The 21,342-nt window shown below is 45.7% G+C and overlaps 1 protein-coding gene across 1 annotated transcript; it reads left to right on the top strand.

Moving 5' to 3' along the window:
• The first annotated feature begins 762 nt into the window (after nt 1-762).
• On the top strand, nt 763-19,502 carry RAE1 (ribonucleic acid export 1). Its single transcript, XM_061208015.1, has 12 exons — nt 763-932; nt 3,995-4,091; nt 4,668-4,772; nt 5,778-5,870; nt 9,827-9,913; nt 10,891-10,977; nt 11,415-11,486; nt 12,530-12,637; nt 14,887-14,993; nt 15,078-15,153; nt 15,741-15,935; nt 19,040-19,502. Exons 2-12 carry the CDS (start codon nt 4,002-4,004, stop codon nt 19,124-19,126), a joined length of 1,107 nt encoding a protein of 368 aa, XP_061063998.1. The 5' UTR covers nt 763-932; nt 3,995-4,001; the 3' UTR covers nt 19,127-19,502.
• The last annotated feature ends 1,840 nt before the right edge of the window (nt 19,503-21,342 follow it).

Here is a 21,342-nt window from a genome sequence, read left to right as displayed (position 1 = left end):
TGGGTTCTCAGGCCCACACTGGACCTTCTGAAACTGCATTTTATAACCAGGTCCCGCGGATCCTCAGGCTCCCTGAAGATGTCAAGGCTTTTGGTACGCAGCCCACGGTGAGTAGTAAAGGAGAAGGGTCAGTGTATGTACCACAACCTCAGGAGATCCCTTCCTCTCTTTTTCCTTCAGACATTCTTAAAGGGGGAAAAAGCAACCACCTGAAATATTCGGAGTTGGCACGTGTGCGTCATAACAGCCCCTTAATATTCCTATGGAACCTTACACTTAGCAAAAGGCCTTCATGTGTGTTACTTTACTTGAACCTAATTAAGAATAGCCCTGGAAGTTAGGCATCATTATCCCCATTTCACAGCTGGAAACTTAAGTCCAAAGAGACCAGATGGCTCAAGATACCCCAGTCGCAAATAGGGAGGCCAGGGCAGGAAACCAGGCAGCGTCCCATCAGCTTCTCGAAGGATGGCCTTGAGAACTGGCGGCAATCGTAATTTCGCTAGACTTGTCATTCACAAGAGAAAATTGTAACTAACCTTCGCCAGCCGGGGCCGCGGATTTATCAGAGCGGTCGCTCGGCAGCTGCGTCGGCTACACCAACTTTCGACCAATCCGCAAACTGCTGGCACGAGGACTTCTTCTTGGCGTCAATAATGCTTCTGCGCATGTGCAACTCCCTTAGGGGAGGCGGAGCCTGTTCCTTCCTTTCCCTGCCTTCCGGACAACACAGGAAGTGGTTCGGAGACGCATGCGCAGTGTCTCCGCGGTAATTAGGGCCGTTTCCTCGACCGGCGTGAGAAGACCTCAGGCTCCCGGGATTCCTGTTCCCGCCACCTCGCTACCGCCTCTTCCGCGCCCGAGCGGGGTCGCAGGCTCCCGAGCTCCTCCCGCTCCCCGTCGCCGGCTTCCCTCCGCGGCGCGACTCTCAGGTAGGCCCCGTGCCGCTTCCCCCCGTTCCCAGCCGCCATGGCGCCGCAGAGGCCGGGTCCTCCCGGGCGAGTGCGGCCCGCCGCGAGGTGCTGGGGCACGAGCAGGACTGTTGGCGAACTCCATTAGTGGCCCCTGGGAGGGACGTCAGAGCTGCAAGGGGCCTTACGGGTCACCTCCGGTCTAACCCCCTCGTTTTTCTCGTGGGGAAACCGAGGCACCGGGAAGGGTCACAGAGTGGATGGCAGCCTCTGTCACCTCTGCCCTTCCTCGTCACACGTCTGGCTTCTCATAAGACACAAGCCGCCACGTCGTTGAGCTTCCCGGACCGTTCTTCTGCGGAAGGCCATCCCCCTTTAGTCTCCCCCACGGTAACCGGTTTCATCTCCTTTGTTGCATTTATCCCTCTCTGAAACTGGTTCTTTGTTTCTGTTCCCTCCGCCAAGTAGTCCTGTATCCACGTGCACACACTGTGCCCAGGCAAGTATCTGTGAAGTGCCAGGCGCTGTGCTGAGGGCCAGGTGTGTTTCAGGGGAGCGTTCAGGCGGCTCTTTGCCGTGGTGGAGCTGGCACTCTCCTGGGGAGGCGACTGACTGCCAACAAGTTCCAGATGGGGACAGGTGCTGTGAAGAAGACGGAGATGCGATGGAGGCTCCAATGTGTTACATTAGGAAGGCACGGAAGCCTCTGGGAGGGGCCTTCCTTTACGAAGATGCTTTTAACAGCTTCACTGGATGTCACTTACACACGATAATCCGTTTAAAGTGTACATTTTGATGATTTGGGGAAGTTTAAGTCGTGTAAACATCATCACCGTGCGGTTTTAGACCGTTTCCATCACCCTCAAAAGTTCGCAGGAGGCCCCTTTTGAAGTGGGACCTGAAGATTCAAACTGAGACAGCTGGGGGTTTGGGGGAGGGCGGATCATCCCAGGCTGGAGGAACAGCTGGTAGGAATGCTTCAGGGCTGGGAGGAGCTTGCTTTGTTCAGGGGCAGAGAGGAAGCCATCAGAGCTGGGGTGCAGCAAGGAGGCACGGAGCGCGCGCTTCGGTAGGCTGGAGACGTACACTTGTCTTCCGAACGTTTAGAGGGTTCTCGGTGTCCTGCACAACATGTGGCCCACGTAGGCTGATTAACGCTCGATGGCCCTTGTTCTTCTCCCGTAGTTCATCCCTAATGGCAGAAATGCTCTCTCCCAAACTTGACGGTTGAAGAGAGGAAGGGACAGGCGTTTCAGGCACTGTGTGTACAACCTCACTTGGTTTTCGTAACTCTGTGAAGTGGATATCAGGGTCTGTTTTTACAGATGAGAAAATCAAGGCTAAATAATGTGGCCCAAATCATATATTTAGTTCCTGGACTTGACTGCAGAAACCTTGTCATTCCTTTGTTTGCTTGTGCAGTTAACTGGTGTTTCAAATACATCTCAAACATTTGAGGCAGAGGTGGTCAGCAAGCACCACGGCCTCACACAGGGTTGCTTTCTGAGATATTAATGCGTTCATAGACCTAGTAGGCCTACACTTGATTATTTTTCAGAAAGCTCGGGAAACTCAAATACCTCCCCAGAATTCCTCACAGTTTTCCCATTCTGTGTTGTCTTCTTAAGAGATGCTACTCTTGTTATCTCCTCTCCCATGAGCTGTATGTTATTGGGCTAGTCACTTTTGTCACTCAGCTGCTAGCCTCCTTTGGGAGAGGTTGCTGATACGGTAGGCTTCTGGGTGTAAAAATTTACTAACCAATGACAGAATTGAAAATGTGGCATCAGTGTATGTGAGGCATCAGAGTTATAATACATAGACTTTCTCCTTGGAAGGAAAAAAGGGAAAGTTGTTTATGACCCACTATGCACTAGACACTGCACTTTCTACATAGATAATCTGATTTGATCCTCAGAGCAACCCTGGAGAAGGTGTTAATATTCTCTGTGTTTGCAGAGTAGGGAAAATGAGGCTTGGTGAGATCAGGGTCCCAGCTCTGGTGAGTGGCAGAGACATGGCTCTAACCCAGGTGGGCCTGCTAGACTGTGGTGCCCAGGAGAAAACTCAAAGTGGGGGGATTCTTGCTGGGCACATGCCCAAAACGTAATGCCAAACCTTTTGCTACTTAAGCAGACCAAAATGGATTACTTTTTTAAACTCCTACGATCACTGCCAGGGTTGGTTGCTTTTCTAAGTAACTTCATGCAGAGATATTGACCTAATCCAGAGTGCGGACATTAGTACGAAGACAGGGAACTGTCACTAAGTGGGAAGCTGGAGGAGTGGGGCCTTCTGCTGGTTTCCAGTTGTGTTCCTGGCGCTCAGCAGCGTGTCTCTAACGGTGTAAAAAGAAACGAGCGAATTTATTTTTTACCTGGTGACTGAAAAATACTCTGCTGTAATGTGTCAGTATTGGTGAATTAATTGTGACAAAGTTAAGAAGGAAACTGGATGTGGGGTGTATGGGAACTCTTCTTTTTTTTTTTTTAAATTTATTTATTTTATTTATTTATTTTTGGCTGCGTTGGGTCTTTGTTGCTGTGCGCGGGCTTTCTCTAGTTGCGGCAAGCGGGGGCTACTCTTTGTTGCAGTGCGTGGGCTTCTCATTGCGGTGGCTTCTCTTGTTGTGGAGCACGGGCTCTAGGCGCGCGTGCTTCAGTAGTTGTGGCATGCGGGCTCAGTAGTTGTGGCCTGCGGGCTCTAGAGCGCAGGCTTAGTAGTTGTGGCACATGGGCTTAGTTGCTCCGCGGCATGTGGAGTCTTCCTGGCCCAGGGCTCGAACCCGTGTCCCCTGCATTGGCAGGAGGCTTCTTAACCACTGCGCCACCAGGTAAGCCCAGGGAACTCTTCTGTCTTAAGAATTTTCCATTAAAAACTATTCTAAAATAGAAAGTTTATTTTTAAAAAGCACTCTGCTTATCGCATATTTAGATCTCTTCAGAAGAGAGAAGCCTGACATCAAGCCATTTATTTATTTACGCTCTATTTCCCTTCCATAACTTAGTTGTCTGTATCTTGCCTTTCAGTGATGTGTATTACTTAGGAGAGGCCCTGTCCTTAGCTTTTCCCATTATTTTTAGGGCCCAGATGAGCTTGTTTGGAGCAGCCTCCGGGTTCGGCACGGGGGGAGCCAGCATGTTCGGCAGCGCCGCCGCAGATAATCACAACCCTATGAAGGTACCACCTGAGGCTGCATGGGTTTGTAGAGACACTGCAGGGGGCCCCACGCTGGTGACAGCGAGAGAAACCCAGATGGCTTGGGAGCCTCCTTTGGGGGTGAAAACTCTGAAGTTTTGTCCAGGCTGCTTTCTCAAATACTGGAGCGGAGAAACTGCGTGTCCCCTGGACGAGTGTCCTGTTCTCCCTGACATTCCTGATCACTGGAATCCCTCGAGGTGCCTGTTAAAATTGCAGGTTCCTAGGGCCCAGCCCACAGCTGTTGACTCAGAATTTCTGTGGCGGAGGGAGGCCGGTGGTGCTGTGATGGAGCGCTTCGGGGCAAGAGTGAGCGGGTGGGCCGTCATCTGGGGAATGCGGCTGTGGGCCTGCCTTTGAGAGCGCTGCTTGCAGTCCAGCAGTGCCCGTGCTTTCACTGGCTTAGTTACGCTCCCCTTTTATCAGAGTAAGAAAGATCTGATTCACTTAGCTCTTGACATGAGGGAAGGCCACCATGAGGTGCTGGTGAGAAAGAAGGCAATTTTGAATTGAATTGTGACAATGTATACATTTTAACATGGACTTTTTCCACCCCAGGATATTGAAGTCACATCCTCTCCTGATGATAGCATTGGTTGTCTATCTTTTAGCCCACCAACCTTGCCGGGAAACTTTCTTATTGCAGGATCGTGGGCTAACGATGTAAGTGCTCCTTAAACGCATGTTCTCTCTGTCATATCTCTTTGTATGGGCACAGTTAGCTTTTTTTTTTTTTTTCTTTTGCTCCAAGTGAATGAAGCAGAGAGTTCAGGCTTATTCGTGGCTTTTTTTAAGCACCGAGTTTAGAGTGTGAACCCGTCTGAATGGCAGGCATCACTTCTTGTGCCGATTTTTGTTAAGAAAGCAGGATCATATGCGTCATTCAAAAATTCCCACTCTAGTTCAGTATCTTGAAGTATATTCCCAGATCTGTAGTATTCATTGAAAATAAAAGTTGTCCATGATGGTATACACAAATTTCCCTTCTAGGCATCCTGCAAATGTTCTTCAGGCATATGTTAAAGTTTTTTCACCTTTAGATATAGCATAAATCCTGCACAGACACTATACTTACCAAAAAGAAATCATAGCATATGAAAAGAAAGATAAAAACTCTGGTAGAAAAATAGGCGAAGGGTGCTTAGAGGCACTTCACAAAAGAGTGCAAGTGGCCTGCTGGAGTAATCTTGAAACATTCAACCACACTCCTAATCAGATAAACACATAGTGGCTTTGCCACTCTCTTAGATATGGGACCTGGGCCAGTTATCTTCGTTAAGCCTCGTGTCCTGTTTCATGAGATGGAGATGACAGTAAGTTCACAGAGCTTTAGCTGTTGTAGAGATTAATTCAGATAACGCATGTAAAGTACATCATGGGAAATCCTCAAGTCCCGAAATAGTTGAGACACAGGGTACAGACTTAAGGATTTCAGATAAATATCCTCCAGAAGAGCTGTACCAACTTACACACCTACCAGTAGTACAAGTTTCAGCTTATCCTTGCTGGCGCCAAGTATTACTCATTTTATTTTTGTTAATTTGATAGGAAAAAAGTGTCTATAATGTAAATTTGTGTTTATCTGATTATGGCTTGGGGCAAAGGGCTTAAAATGCATATAATGTATTATTAGTTGGCTGTTTGCGTTAATTTGTTTTATTACTATAGGTTCGATGCTGGGAAGTTCAAGACAATGGACAGACTATTCCAAAAGCCCAGCAGATGCACACTGGGCCTGTGCTAGATGTCTGCTGGAGCGATGTAAGCTTCATTCAGTTTTTTCTTGTTTTCAGAGTGTATATAAATGTATATATGTTTTTATTATAACCTGAAACACAAATAGCAAGTATGTATACACATTGTAGAAGTGCTGTTCCTGAATTTAAATATAGTAATTTATTGATACTCATAATGTAGTCAGTTAACTTTAGTCATGTTAACTTTAATCTCTCTGAAAGCTTTTCTTGCATTAAAAAAATCCATTAATTTATTGACATATTTCCTTGAGCAAGGGATTAGACAATTTTTTAAAACCTTTCCTACCTCTACATGTTCCATGAGCTTATGTTGTTTTAAAATTAGAAATTACTGTCCCAGAAAATAAGTCCTAGGGGAAAAATTAATCCTTTTCCATTATTAAACTTCTGAAATATTTCATTTTTTTGGAAGTCTTTTTCCTCCCAAATCCTGAACATCAGCAATATAAGTAAATGTGTTCAAGTTTATTCAGCTCTGAGCTCTTCTTTATTTTTCTTTTTGGGGGAGTGGGTGGGTGATTGGGGAGTTTAATGAAGGTACCATTTACAAAGAAACCAGCAGGGATGGTGAAGTCACGCACAGCAAGAGCCACAGCTGTGGAGGACCCACCCCTCCCTAAAGGAGGAGCCCAGGATTGACAGCCCAGCCTTTCTCTCCTCCCTTCTGTTGATGGCTGAACCCTGCAGAAGAGAGAAAACAAAGGGGCCTGACTGAGAGTCTGGGGCAGCTGTGCTGAGGAAGCTAAGCCTCAAGGTCCCTCCTCAGGCTCATGCAAAATTTTTTTTATTAGATGCGATTTGCAAACAGTAAAATTGAACCTTTCTAGTGTATGATTCTGTGAGTTTTGAGAAATGCATAGAGTTGTGGTCAAAATATAGAAGAGATCCATCAGCCCAAGGATATCCTGCTGCCCTTTGTAGTCAAATCCTCCTCAGCCCCCAGTCCCTGGAAACCACTGATGTGTTTTCTGTCCCTGGGGTTCTGCCTTTACTAGAATATCATAAACAGAAGCCCTTTGAATCGGGCTGTTTTGAGCACACTGCATTTGAGGTCCATCCAGGTTGTTGTATCTGGCAGTAGTTTGTCTTCCTTATTGCTGAGTAGTAATCCATGGTATGGATATATCACTCTTTGTTCACCATCCACCAGCTGAAGGACATTTGGGTTGTTTCCCATTTTTGGTCATTACGAATAATGCTGCTATAAACATTTGTATATTGGATTTTCTGTGAATCTAAGTTTTCATTCCTCTTGCATTAATATCTAATAGTGGGCTTGCTGGGTCATATGTAATATATGTTTAACTTTATGAGATATATCAAACTACTCACACCATACATTGATGTGATCTTACTTAGCTTTCAAATAGGAAATGATTCTGCTATTTATAAATATTTTGAGATGGTTAAGGAGCCAGAGTTGCTCCCATTTTAATCATTAGCTCTGACAGCCTTCTCTAAAGCATTTTTGTTATCTGTAAAATGTATTTCTGACATGTCTGATTGGGTTATTATGAGACTAATAATAGTTTTAATTTACCTGTAGAAAAATAGCAACTTGAATAGATTTTAAATATTTCTAATTTATTTTGCCTGTCTTTCTTTACTGATCAGGTAACAGATCAGAATTGTAAGTTTCTTATCAAGTATGGTAAGAAATAGAATTAACTGACACCGGAATTCTGTTGCTCAGATGTTACTGAGTAGGCTGTTGGCTTTTACAGAGATGTGTACCGCCTGTTTCCTTTCTCCATCTCCATTAGAGTTGTGCGCCATCTAGTGGAGGCATCGAAACATAGACATGAAGAGTTCCAATTCAGTGAGCTGAGTTCTGAGAGAGGCAGGATGCACTGTGCTGGGTGGACAGAACCCAGAAGGCAGCTATAAAGTTTGGGAAGGGGGCTGTGAATGCTCCACAGAAGAGGCAAGAATTGAGCTGAATCTTAAAAGTAAACCATCTGCTTATATAGCTTTAGAGCATTGTCTCATCCATTCCAGGCCTGGGTTCAAATTTCGGCTCTATCTCCACTTTTTGACTTTGCCAAGTTATTGAATCTCTCTGAGTCTGTTTTTTCACTTATAAGATGACGATAATAATAGTATTTACAACAGGTAATAACATTATTTAGTTCCAATAATTGTCAGGCACCTATTGTATGCTAAGCACTTGGGATATAGTGGAAGTCAAAGTAGGCGAGGTAGGCAAATCCTGTGCTTATGGAACTCATGATCTCTTAAGACAGACGTAGAGAAACAGAGAAGGATTGCAGGTAGTGGAAATCAGTGACAGCTAGATTCAGCCACGTAAAGACTAGCGGGGCACCTGTGGGAAGTGGTTAAGAGACTTGTTTGAGGGAATATAGGGGGTGAAAGGCTGAGCCCAGACCTGGACCTTCCTGGCTCCAGAGCCCATGCACTTAACAGCCTCCCTCACAGGGGCTTACAGGAATAGGAGCTAGCCTGGGAGAGGAAGGCAGGTGTGGAAAGGCACAGAAGCACAGAAGAGCCACAGTTAACGCTTGAGGCATAAAAGCCAAACTTGGTGAGGGTGATTCTCTGGCAGTCTGAGGATGGTCGGTCTGGCCACAGCAGGTGGACCTGAGAGGAGCTGAGTTGAGAGCGCTTGGGAATCTCGTTTCTGTGCCCCAGCCGTTTGATAGACTGGCCTCTGTCTCAGTGTGTCCACTGGGGCCTGGCATCCTGCAGCTGGTAGGATTGGCATTTTATGAGATTGAGGGGCCAGTGTTCCACTCAACCTCGGGGCATCCCGCTCCATACATTAGCATCTTTCCAAGGATTTGTGGAGTTGCCCTCATAGCTTCATTAATAGAGAAGAAGGTTTTCTCTCTTCTTTCTCATGGGGAACTGGCGACTTCAAATGGGAAGAAGTTTTTGCTAGGGGAAGATAGTGGTAAATCTTTGAGTTGTGGAACCAGAAATGAAGTCCTGTAGGGCAGGGGTCAGCAAATTATGGCCCATGGGCCAAATCTGACCCATTACCAATTTTTGTGAATAAACTGTTCTTGAAACACAGCCACATCATTCATTTACATAATGTATATGGCTGCTTTCAAGCTACAACAGCAGAGTTAAGGAGTTGCAACAGAGACCTCTTGACCTGCAAAGACTAAAATATTTACTGTATGGCCCTTTAAGAAAAAAAATTTGTTGACAGCTGGTCTAGAATTTTAAACTCAGTACTTTTTGTTTCTAAATTACCTTGTGCTTCATGTTGACTGACCTACTTTATGAGTTCTGTAAGTGAGTATTTTAAAACCACTATACAGTGACTGCCAATTTTTTAAGCTATTCTATAGTTTACATTGGACCAGTGACTATCATAAATTAGTGTAGTTTTATTGCATGCACTTTAGAATGCTATGAGATACTGAGCTGAAAAGTAATAATGATTGTACGTGTGGTATAGAGAGGGAATGGGGGGGGTAAAAAGAGATACAGTAAATGTGGCAAAGTGTTTACAGTTGGTGAATCTAGGTGATAGGTTTATGAGTATTCATTGTATTATTCTTGCAACTTTTGTGAAGGCTTGAAATTGATGAAAATAAGAAAAAAATTTTGAAGTGGCTCCTGGTAGGTAACACACATCGATACAGGATGTACAAAGGCTGTTCCCGGAGGACATGCCAGTGGCCATGGCTGCCTCTGAGCAGCAAGCTGGGGTCAGGAGAGACTTCGTTTTCACTCTATAATTCTAAATGCTCTTCAGGGTTTTTTTGACCTTTTTACATATTATCTCTTAGAAAAAATTAACAATTAAAAAGAGCAGAAAATGTGTTTTGTATATGATATTGTAGCTTGCAATACTCTGGCCCCCAAATAATTGGAAAAATGAAAATTGCAAAATAAAACCTGCCTCGGTATGTTCAGTCTAATATCTAGGTGTTCATATAGAGGTTTTATTTTTCTTAGAATGTCAGATTTTTTTCTATTTTTTTTTAGGATGGGAGCAAAGTATTTACGGCATCATGTGATAAAACTGCCAAAATGTGGGACCTCAACAGTAACCAGGCGATACAGATAGCACAGGTAGTAAAAACTTACCCTCTGCAGGAAGGCTGGGCAAGGCTGGTGCCCAGGGTTGCGATGATTCCTTAATTACAATAATTCTCAATTATAGGAAAGATGCAGTTTGACCATTCCAAATCAATTAGATTTAAATATACCAGAAACCTCTGTAGCACAAAAATGACACCAATTTTGTACACATTCTCGTTTTAACTAGTATTTCATAAATTGTTCTGTCATGGGTCTTCCGTAGTGTGTGGATGAGGAGGGCATAATAAGGAGCTAGTGACATTAAAATCTGTAAATGGTACAGCTGGTCCTCAACATTCTGACACCCATGTGTGGCTTGCCTTTGTACCAACTGCATTTGGTCACACATTCATTCGACAAGTCTGTATTGAATGAATGCCTGTGATACTCCAGGCACTGTCCTTAGGAGTAGAGATGCAGCAGTGAGTAAGAGGGACCCTTCCACATGCCAGGAGCTTTTACAGTCTGCTCGGGACAGCAGGCAGGTTCTGTGTGAAGACTGCTAAGAAAAGCAGAAATGAGGAAGATGAGAGAACCTGGAACCAGAGGGTCTGGCCTGGTGAGGAAGAGCCTCTTGACACTGAGACATTTTCAGGAAGGTGTTGCGTACCGTGAGATCGCAGTACTGTGTGCTAGAAGCATCTCCTCAATCTCTTAATGCGTGTCATCTAAGTGATACAACTGTGGTGGAGTTCCCTATGAGTTATTCCTGAATATCTCCCCCTTTCACTCTCACATGCTAGTTAATTATGGTTAAAATCAAATTAAATTTTGTTAGAATGGAAGGTAGATACATGCTCTTGATGTTACATTGAATGTTTTGGTCATGGGGAAGGGCTGAACTATCCTTTGGTTTTTGTTTGGTATGACCTCAATATTTAAGGTTCCTTTTCTTTGAATTTCCAGAACCAAAGCTGTGTAGCATATTATTACATTCACCTTGGTGTATTTTGGTTTTATCTTGAAAGCACGATGCTCCTGTTAAAACCATACATTGGATCAAAGCACCAAACTACAGCTGTGTGATGACTGGGAGCTGGGATAAGACTTTGAAGGTATAATATACTGTTGAGGGACTGCATGGCCTGACCAAGATTGGCATTTATTTTATTATTATTTTTAAAAATTAATTTTATTTTTGGCTGCGTTGGGCCTTCGTTGCTGCACGGGGGCTACTCTTCGTTGCGGTGGCTTCTTTTGTGGCGGACCACGGGCTTCATTAGTTGCGGCACACGAGCTCAGTAGTTGTGGCTCGCGGGCTCTGGAGCTCAGGCTCAGTAGTTGTGGCTCATGGGCTTAGTTGCTCCGCGGCATGTGGGATCTTCCTGGACCAGGGATTGAACCCGTGTCCCCTGCATTGGCAGGCGGATTCTTAACCACTGCGCCACCAGGGAAGCCCGACATTTATTCTTGCACTATTTGGACTTTAGCTCTGAATGGTCACTTATTGGGTTTTTGTGGGTTTGTTTTTTGGTTTTTTTTTGTCTTTTAGTTTTGGGATACACGATCATCAAATCCTATGATGGTTTTACAACTCCCTGAAAGGTGTTACTGTGCTGACATGGTAAGGAATTTTTAACTTAGTAATAATTATTTCCTTTAAAAAAAAAAAGAAGAAAAAAGGCACTTCTTACCTTATGATATCTTGCAATCAGAGGGTAATGTAAAAACCCTTCAAACTTTAATAATAGACGTGGGATGTAGTTTGGATTGCCTCAGTCGTCTTAAATCTGTAGATTTTTGTGCTGCATATGTTCTAGAATTACAGAAACCTGGATGTCACATTTTTTTAGTCACTTGTATGAACATAGGCAGATAGCCACATGCCACGCTGTCCCCAGAATGCCATGCACTGTGTGGCTGGAGGAGAACTGGCAGTAGCTTGGTGGTGTGGTGCCAGAGCTCTGGTGACTGTCTCTGAGTGAGCGGGATAGAAACTAAAGAACTTTCTCTGTTGGTTTAGCAATACGTTGAAGTTTTATACCAACTGCCCCAGTAATTCCACTTTTAGGAATTTATCATGAGAAAAGTAAAGATGCAAATGTGTTTTGTTCTCTATAATATAGTAAAACATGGGAAGTGACCCAGTGGCCCAACAAGACAGACATGGTTAAGTGAACCCTGTGGTGGGTTCATGTGAGGGAATGTTAGATATGTGGCCACTGCTAGTGTTCTCTGGAAAATGTGTGGGGTGGTGCTCACTAAACACGCTTTGAGTAAAGGATCAGCATTATATAGAAACATACATATACACACCTGTATAACGTTCAGGAAGAAAGACGGGGGTTAGCATACCATAATGCTAACGGCAGTTATCATTTGATGGGGTGATAGAGGTGATGTTCATTTCTTCTCTATTTCTCAGTACATTTTCTAAATGTATATTTTGTAGTTTTAAAAAATGAGTCTTTTAAAAAGATATGAATGTTCTACTTTCAAATACGATTTCTCTAGGTTACCTTGAAATGTGATAATATCATCGAACTGTTAAACTTGAAAAAAAATTCAGACTTACTTTTGCGACTCTAGAAACAATTGATCTAATACTTTGGTGTGAAAAAGAGCACAATCCACTTCAAGCACGCCTCTGCTTGCCTGTGTCCCCAGATATACCCTATGGCTGTGGTGGCGACTGCAGAGCGGGGGCTGATCGTCTATCAGTTAGAGAATCAACCTTCCGAATTCAGGAGGATAGAATCTCCGCTGAAACACCAGGTGAGTCACAAGTCAAATCAAGAAGCTCGCATTTAGCACTTGTCGCAGGCAATCTGGCCACGTGGCCACATATGGAAATCGTTGTACTTTCAGACATTCAAAGGGGGTGAATTTAAGGATATAAACACAAATGTTTAGTGAGTAAATACCATCTTCTGCAAACATCCCCCGGGTTCGCTGCATGCTGCTGAATGGGTGCACACCTCGGTGGATTGGTTCCATCGTGAATCCACAGCTTCCGTCTTTAGCTTGGTCTTTACCTGCCACGGATTCTTAGATCTCCTTCACTCTCTTCAGACCCCTGGACACTCCCTCCGAGAACATAGAAGCTGATGGTTGGGAACTTCCCCATCTTCCTCCCGCTGCATCTAGAACTCTGGCTACACCTGCATCTTCCCTGCCTTTTCCCAGCTGTTAGGTGAGCCTTCTCAGGAGCCTTAGGCTGTCAGCCACCTGCCTCTCTCCTGTATCTCATCTCCCCTCTTCTTGTACTTCATTGGCACTGAACCAGGCTCAAGTCCAATCCTAGGAAACAAGCCTCTTCTGACCCCACATCCTCTGCCACCTCGGTCCCTTTTTCCCTTTGAAGTCAAGTAAGTGTCTTACGTGAGCTTTCTTGGTTCCCTTACCTCCCACTCATCTCTCACCCTCTTTGAGACTTCTGCCCCCATTACTCTACTGAAACTGTTTCTGGCATGGCCACTGATGGCTTTCTAATCAGTAGCTCCAGTGGGACACTCATCAACCCTCATCTTACCGTGGCAGCAGCATTCGCCGCTGTTCTTATTACATATTCTTAAAACTCTGTCCTTGGTTTCTGTAATGCCAGCCTCTTACGTCCTGCCTCTCTGGTTGCTGCTTTGTCTTCCTTGCTGGTTCTTGCTGCATGTTGAGGTTCCCCAGGCGTCTGCCCTTGGCCACTGCCTTCTCTACATCTGCCGGCCGTTGCTGTTGCTTAGGTACGCCTTGTGGGCTGGAGACTTGGATCCCCAGCAGGCCTTGCCTCTGTGCTCCTGACAAGGACACCCACAGTCTGACAGCTCCTTTGCATCCTCCTCATGTCTCAGCCCAAGAGCCAAACCCGTGCCAAACCCAGGACCACTTTCTGCAGATCATGTTACCTCTTCTCAGGATCCTCCCTGCTCATTCTCCCCAGGCTATGTATATATAGATATGTGTGTGTGTCTTATATATACGTACGTGTAGATTTTACTCATCTTGTTTTTTCGACCAGAGCATAGACTCAGTGAGAGCAGGGATTTTGTGTTCATTGCTGCCTCATTCCTGGCACCTGGAGCCAGGCCTGAATAGAAGGCATTCTGTGTTTGCCGAGTGAGCAGTCTTTACCTGCCCCTTCCCACCACCCCAGCCTGCTCTTCCCCTTGTGCTCTGCATCTCGCTAAATGGGGCCTCCGCCCCTTAGTTGTCTAAGCCAGAAATCAGGAGTTGTCCTTGATTCACTCTCCCTCCTTTCCTCCTCTCCCATCTCATCAACCACCAAGCTCACTTCTACCCTGCATGTGGTTTCAGATCTGTTCATTTCTCTCCTTCCCTCCGTCTACATTTAATGCAGCTCTTCTTGAATGACAATAAGAATGTGGATCTGTGCTCCTTTGCCCCCGGAGGCTGGGCCGTGGGCTGTTGCTGTGGGATCTTCTGTGGAGTCCAGGAAACCCTCCTTTGGGCCCTCAAACTCAGTGTTGGATCGAGGGCAGTGTCTGGCTTTTGCATAGCTTATGCACGGTTTAGAAAGTTCTGGCCGCGTCCACTGTATGCTTGACCCTTGGTCCCCCGTGCTCCACAGCCAGACACTACCTCCCTTTTCCAGTTGGGGATGCAGAGGCTCTGGAACGTTGGGTGACTTGCTGGAGGGCACTCGCCTAGTCAGTGGTGGGCTGTGAATCCAAGTGACATGTTCTCCCGACCCACCAGGGGGCCAGCGCCAGAATGGGACCTGGCGGGGCTCTGAGGGCCGCGTGCCCTGCTGCAGTGACAGCAGGGCCTTTAGGGTGGCAGAGGGAGAACAGTGCCTGGATGGAAGCACTTGGTCCGAGGTTTATTCATAAAATCATGTGGCTGAGTGAAAAGAAAATAATGCTTACTGGAGGAATAGAAATTATCTTCTTTACCATATTTGAGAAATACTGTTTCTGGTTCTTTCAAAACCATAAAAGCTGTTTACAGTCACATTAGTTATGGAATGTTACAGCTTACATTGTGATGATATACTTTTTCCCCCCCAACTGTAGCATCGATGTGTGGCTATTTTTAAAGACAAACAGAACAAGCCGACAGGTTTTGCCCTGGGAAGCATTGAGGGGAGAGTTGCCATTCACTACATCAACCCCCCAAATCCGTAAGTGAGGCCTGATCAGCTTGAAGATTTTCACTTGAAGCTTTTTTTAAAAGAAGAAAACTAAGTTGGGCCTTTGTTTTTCAGTGCCAAAGATAACTTCACTTTTAAATGTCATCGATCTAACGGAACCAACACTTCAGCTCCTCAGGACATTTACGCGGTACGTTTTTAGAAACTGTAACCCTGAGAATGTGTCTAGAAACTAGACTTGGAGGTGGGTAGCTGAGTCATTATGGGATCAGAAAAGATCACTGTCATTGTGTGTGTTTGCGTGCAGAGATAAATGGCTTACGTGAGAGGTTTCAGTTTTCTGTTTTTATGAACATGTTGACCGTCTTCGTTCTCTCTGTTTCTGAATGCAGGCTTAGGAGTTTTGGGGAGCGACTTCCACCTCTATGAGTGCTGGTAGACAGTTGATACACTTAGCTAAAACGGAGAAATTGCCATTTGCTGAAAAAGAAAAAGGCATTTTCCTGAGGTTCGCTCCTTGGTGTCACTAGCTTACATACTTATTAACCTCTGCTGACTCGTGTTTTGAACAAGAGGCGAGATTCAGTCCTGGGCTGCTGATTGGTTCAGGAAGTGGGGCTAGTTTCTCCTGTGATCAGCGGGCCGCCAGCTCTACTGAACTGACCCATCTGTTCCATTTTGTGTCCTGACTGAACCAGGAAGTCTGCATTGGCGAAAACCTGATTTCTCCTCCCTCCTCTGCCTCTGCTTCTCATTGTACGTATCCGTCATTTGTAGGTAAATGGAATTGCATTCCATCCTGTTCATGGCACCCTTGCAACTGTGGGATCTGATGGTAGATTCAGCTTTTGGGACAAAGATGCCAGAACAAAACTAAAAACTTCGGAACAGTTAGATCAACCGATATCGGCTTGCTGCTTCAATCACAATGGAAACATATTTGCATATGCTTCCAGCTACGACTGGTCAAAGGTGAGAATTCCCAAACCTGCGCTGGGCCCCGTCAGGCAGCAGAGCCAGGCTCTGGAGTCAGAAGGCCTGGGCTTGAGTCGCGAAGCCTCCCCAGACACGCTGTGTGTCTGCAAATGGCATGTCACCGTCACCTCACTGCAAAGGGAAACAGCAGGGCCTCCCTCCCATGCTTTCTCTGAGAACGTGCCCACGTCAAGAGCTTGGTCAGCGTAAACCCAGCGGCCGCCACTCGGGGGGGTCTGAGTCATCCAGTGATGCCAGGGGTTGTTGGGCGAGAGTGAAGAGGGATCAGCAAGGCCGTGGGGCTTCCACCAGAGGCATTGGCTCTTTGCTTATTTGCTGTGTGGGGAGGAGGGAAGTTAGGGACTGACAGGGTCCTGGCTGTGTTTTGGAGTCATCCCAGCGTGATGGTGAAGAGAGCAGACCTGGGTACTTGGGTTCCAGAGCCGTGGTGTCTTTCTTGCTCACCTCCACACGTGTCTGTCTTCACTGGCCCTGGCCCCCTCCCTTCCCCGAGACACACACAACACACACACAGCACACAACTCTCTCTTTCTCTCTCTCTCTCTCTCTCGACTCCGTTCTTCTCTGCCTGTCCCCTGTCTCGTTCCCCCGTCTGTAAGCACACACTTCGGCTCTTCTAAAACAAGTGTTAAGAAGCCTGGTTTCCCTTCTGTTAAACTTGTCCAGAGTGGTGACCCCCTGCCCTCTTTGTTCCCCCACCTCTGTCTCCTCAGTTTCCTGGACTGTAGTCAGGTTCTTGCTGCCTTTGTTCTTGTCCAGTACAGAAGCTTCCTTGCCGTCTGTGCTGGGCACCGGTCCATCCCTTCCTCTTCCCTTCACAAAGCCCTCCGCTTGGTTTCTCTGACCTTTCTGTGGTCTGTTGTAGTCCTTCTCCTGACTGCTGCTCGCCATCTCTGGTGGCTTCTGCTCTTCTGCCCACCTCTTGTACGCAGGCCTTTTTCTGTGGTTCTCCTTTGGGTCCTCCAGGCGCGTCTGCATTCACGAAGCAGCAGCTCTTCCAGCCTAAGCTGGTGACTCTTCCGTGTCTAACTTGGCTCCTGACCTCGCTCCCCACTTCTTCCGGTGTCCCAGTCCCAACGGGATGTCCGCCCCTGGCTACCCCCTAAGCACCTTAACCTAGGAGATCAAAATCCGGTGGATTCCCCCCCCCCGCCCCCCGCTTTACCCTCCCGCTTGCGGCTTCTCCTGTGTTCGTTCCTCTTTGAGGCAAACACCTCCTAGTCAGTGGGGTGTCGGTCTTGGAGCCGCCTTTGGTTCTCTCTCTTTCTCAGAAGAGCTGGGCAGTCACGGAGCTCTGTCCACTTCACCTGCGGTACATCTTGCCCGCTCAGTGCATTGTTGTGATGCCTGCTCAGGCCTGTGGGGGGCGCACTCTCTCTGAGCGTTTGCTTATGTGAGCCGCGTAGCTGCCTTTTTCCAGCAACTTTACTGAGTTGTAATTGAAAGGCAATAAATTGCACACATTTAAAGTGTAGTTTGATCAGTTTCAGTATCTGTGTATATACCCAGGAAACCTTCACCGCAGTCAAGATAACATACATTTTTATCTCCCCCAAAAGTTCCTGTGTGTATCATTGTAATCCTTTCCTTCACGCACACACTGATCTGCTTTCTGTCATTATAGGTGAATTTGCGTTTTCTAGAATTCTGTGTAGGTGGCCTCGTATACTGTGTACTCTTGTTTGCTGTTGAATGTGTCACTAGTTTGTTTTTTACTGCTGAGTAGTAGTCCATGGTGTCTTGATGTATCCACCGTTTGTTCATCCATTCACCTGTGGAAGCCACGCACTCAGTTTTGCAAAGAGTGTGCTTTTTTTGGTTCTGCCTGGCTGGGGTTGGAGCCAGACTGTGGCCTGAGGCCTCAGTTTCCCCGTGGGCCTCTTCGATGGATCTCCTCTTCTTCACCTGCTCAGCCTGCAGCCGCATTAAAACTCCATGTTTAACTCACATCACACTCATGGCTCTGCGTGTTTCAGGCGTTGAAAAAATAGTTGTAAATTGAAAACAGTGTAAAATCAAAGCTCATCGCTTTGAATGCTACTCAGAATTAATTCATCTGAGCAATTAATGTCAACCGTGGAACACTTAAATTATAATCTTTTAACTTAAAAAAAAGTTGCTTACGAATTTTCCATTGTTCTTAGTTGAAGGACAGTTATCCCCACATATGATTAATATTATTAGCTTGTTGCTTGAGCGTAACTGTTCCGAAAAGCTGCACTTTGTGTATTACGATGAGACTTAATGGTCATTGGGTGAGCAGAACTTCTAGAGCTATCTTGGCGTAACTGTCAAGGAGTGAGAATAAAGCATATCATTGCACTGCAGGCGGCAGAACGCACCCAGAGGCGCTTCCCACCTCCCTGTTCCAGGCCTTTTGGTTACCTCGGGTTTCCACTCATCTGTCTTACCCACACCACTCTGGTGTCTTCCTGAAACATGAGTCCTGTCATTGTCACTTAGCTTTGTGGCTGCCATTCCTTTTCCCTGTGGGACAGTTTTCACGGGCCTCGGCTTGTTCACAGCCCTTTCTAGCCTGGCCTGAGCTGGGTGCTTCTGACTCCCCCAGTGTCACACAGTCCCCCTTCCTCCTCAGCACAGGCGCAAGTAGACACGCTGACACCTGCACTTCACCTCCCTCCGCGTCTGGGATGGCGCATCCTGGGACTTGCCCCGCTCCCTGTGACGTCACAGACCAGAAGTCTCCTGTGCTGAGAAACCTCCAGCCCATCCTCCGCCACCCTCCCTCCCCAGCCTGTGCTCACTGAGGGGGAGTCATCTTGGCATTAAAGCGGTGGAAGGTTGACAGAAGTCTCAGTGCTGAAATGATAAATATGTAGAAGATCATCCTTCTGAGGGGCACATTGAAGACATTTCCACCAAGTCCTTAACCTTTACTCTGAGGATTAAAGTTTTTGTTTAACGTTTGACTTTTATTTCTCTCCATTTACCTGTTTTATTCCTCCAGAGAGATTACGCATCATGCATGGAGCACAGGACTTGGCATGTTAAAAGTGCCTACAAAATGCTACCCTGATTTTTAATCAATTTTTAAGGTACTGTTTTTTTTTCCCCTTTAGGGACATGAATTTTATAACCCCCAAAAGAAAAATTACATTTTCCTACGTAACGCAGCCGAAGAGCTAAAGCCCAGGAATAAGAAGTAGTGGCTGGAGACTTGTGGGTTGTCCAGAGTTGTCTTCTCTCCACTCTGCCTCATCTCTGTACGAATTTGGGTCCCAGCTTTCGGTGGGTTGTCAGCCATGGATATGGATTTCAACCCCTGGAGAAAACGATGTCATTGTTCAGCAGTCAGGAGCCTGGCGGCCACGGTGACTGTCCATCTCTCCATTCCACTGCCGGTTACAGGTTTCGTCTGTAACTCTAAGGGGATTAAAATTATTATAGAAGTTCTTAGATTCATGTGGGCAGCTGCCAGGTATTTTGCAGTGTTTCGTTCAGCAGTGTATGTATTAGAGAACATTGGGAAACATTCTGCGAGCCCTGTACTGTATTTTGTAATAAAATATTTTGAAGATTGTCTACTAAGTTCCCTTTGTCCGTCTCTCCCCTTGCCCACCCCGTAAGCTCTGAAGTGGTTGCCCTGCTCAGCATCATCACTGGGTTTTGATTTGTGATTGCAGATGCCCTGTGGGAAATGCAGAAATTTTGCCCCTTAGGAGAGAGGAAATCCTGAGCTGGGAGTATTTCTGCTGTGTGGATTGTCTAGCAGCAGTCTCTCCAAGCATTGGTGGGCAGAGTTTGAATGTGTTTTTCTTTTGCTTCCTTCATTCCTGTCTTGGACATTCCAGTGCTTTTCAGTTCTGCAGGGCAGATGTCCTGGTGACTGGAACAGGGGTGTTCCTGTTCTGAGTGACAGGCCTTTGTGGGCAAAGCCCAAGTGGGTGACGCATGTGTGGCCTTCAAGTTAGAACCCAAGTGCCCTGCATGGGAAGTACTCGGAGCTGGTGCCCCCAGTAGCCATAGGTTTGGGGTGTTGCTTTTTTATTTCATGTAATTCAAAATTCCTGATTGGTAAGTATCTGAAATGAGAGTCTGTTGTGTTTTTACCCTGCAATCCCAAATGCTTTTTCTGCTTTACTCTTTGGGGCTGGTGTGTAAATTAACTTCCTGAGTGTGGAGCTCTGGCGTTGATAATACTGTAAGACATGTTTGCCTACTCTTAAAAGACAAAATAAAGTTTTCTACTGAAAGACATTGCCAGCACTCAATGGTTTAAATTCTTTGGTAGTCAGATCACAGATGAATTCAGACCATTAACTCTCCGGTTATTTTGGTCTGAAAAGTTTTGTTTTGGGTTGGTTATTTTTTTCTTTTATTTTTCTGAGAGAGAGGGAAAGGCAGGTGCACTAGAAAAGTCTTAATATTCAAGTTAACTGTTTACAGCTAACTTTTTCCTTCCCTTTATGAATCAGCCCTGCAGCTCTGCGATCTGTGTGTATCGGCAGATACGGCGAGTAGGAAAGATTGCCATGAGGAGAGCCAAGCTCTAGCCAAGCTCAGGCTATTTCAGTAGCCGATGTTCGTCGGAGGTGAGAATAGATGGATCACTTTTAGTTTAGCCGCAGTTTTGTTACTCTTTTTTTACAAACTAGTGACTGGCTATGGTTGAAAATGACCACAAAATAGTGAGTCTTAAGTCATGAGCCTTTTAGAGTGTTCTTTTCCAAGGCTGGGCCTTGTCACATCACCGAGGGGATAGTTTTTCTAATTGGCAAATTTAAAACATTTGCTTAAGTCCAGGGTTGGACTTGGGGCTGCCAGAAACCAGGAGTAAAGTAAGCTCCTTGCTGGGAGACGGGCTCAGTTCTCTGTCGGCCTAGAACCCAGAACATAAAAGTCTGCTGTATTTTTTCTAATGATGAACCTGTAAATATTTGTTGAAGTCATTAAACTTCTTAAGATACTTGTTCTCATGTTTCCTAAAAGGTATGTGAAGTCTGAGGAACTCTCCATCTTCAACCTCCTCATCCCTGCAGGCACCAGAACTGTATGTTGCATACAGTAGGTGCTCAATAGGTAGTCATAAATTTGATGGCATCTTCTAGTTTGGAAAGATACAAGTGTAATCTTGACTGTGCTTTAATAAGCGTCAAGTCATTCTGCCATTAAAAATTTACACCCAGTTAAAAATAGAGTTCCTGCTTTTGCTGCAGATGGAATATGTAAACCTCATGGAGAAGACAAGTTTTGTTTTCGCTTATTTTTTTTCCCCAACAGTTGTAATGAAAACTTTCAAACATACAGAGGAGTTGGAGATTTATAGTGACCATATATCTACCACCTAGATTCTACAGTTAACATTTTGCTTCCATTCAGTTTTCCACTTGGTTTTATTAGGCTTCTTCTCATCCCTATTTAT

The sequence above is a fragment of the Eubalaena glacialis genome, chromosome 13 (genome assembly GCF_028564815.1).
Source record: "Eubalaena glacialis isolate mEubGla1 chromosome 13, mEubGla1.1.hap2.+ XY, whole genome shotgun sequence".
Lineage (NCBI taxonomy): Eukaryota > Metazoa > Chordata > Mammalia > Artiodactyla > Balaenidae > Eubalaena > Eubalaena glacialis.
Note: the sequence above shows the minus strand (reverse complement) of the source record. Positions and strands in the feature narration are given on the sequence as shown.

Bases quoted from the DNA above. Each gene is read 5' to 3' on its own strand.
- RAE1 (XM_061208015.1), top strand. From the start codon at position 4,002: ATGAGCTTGTTTGGAGCAGCCTCCGGGTTCGGCACGGGGGGAGCCAGC. The intron at 4,773-5,777 runs GTAAGTGCTCCT...TTATTACTATAG, and splicing joins CAGGATCGTGGGCTAACGAT to GTTCGATGCTGGGAAGTTCA. The intron at 5,871-9,826 runs GTAAGCTTCATT...ATTTTTTTTTAG, and splicing joins TAGATGTCTGCTGGAGCGAT to GATGGGAGCAAAGTATTTAC.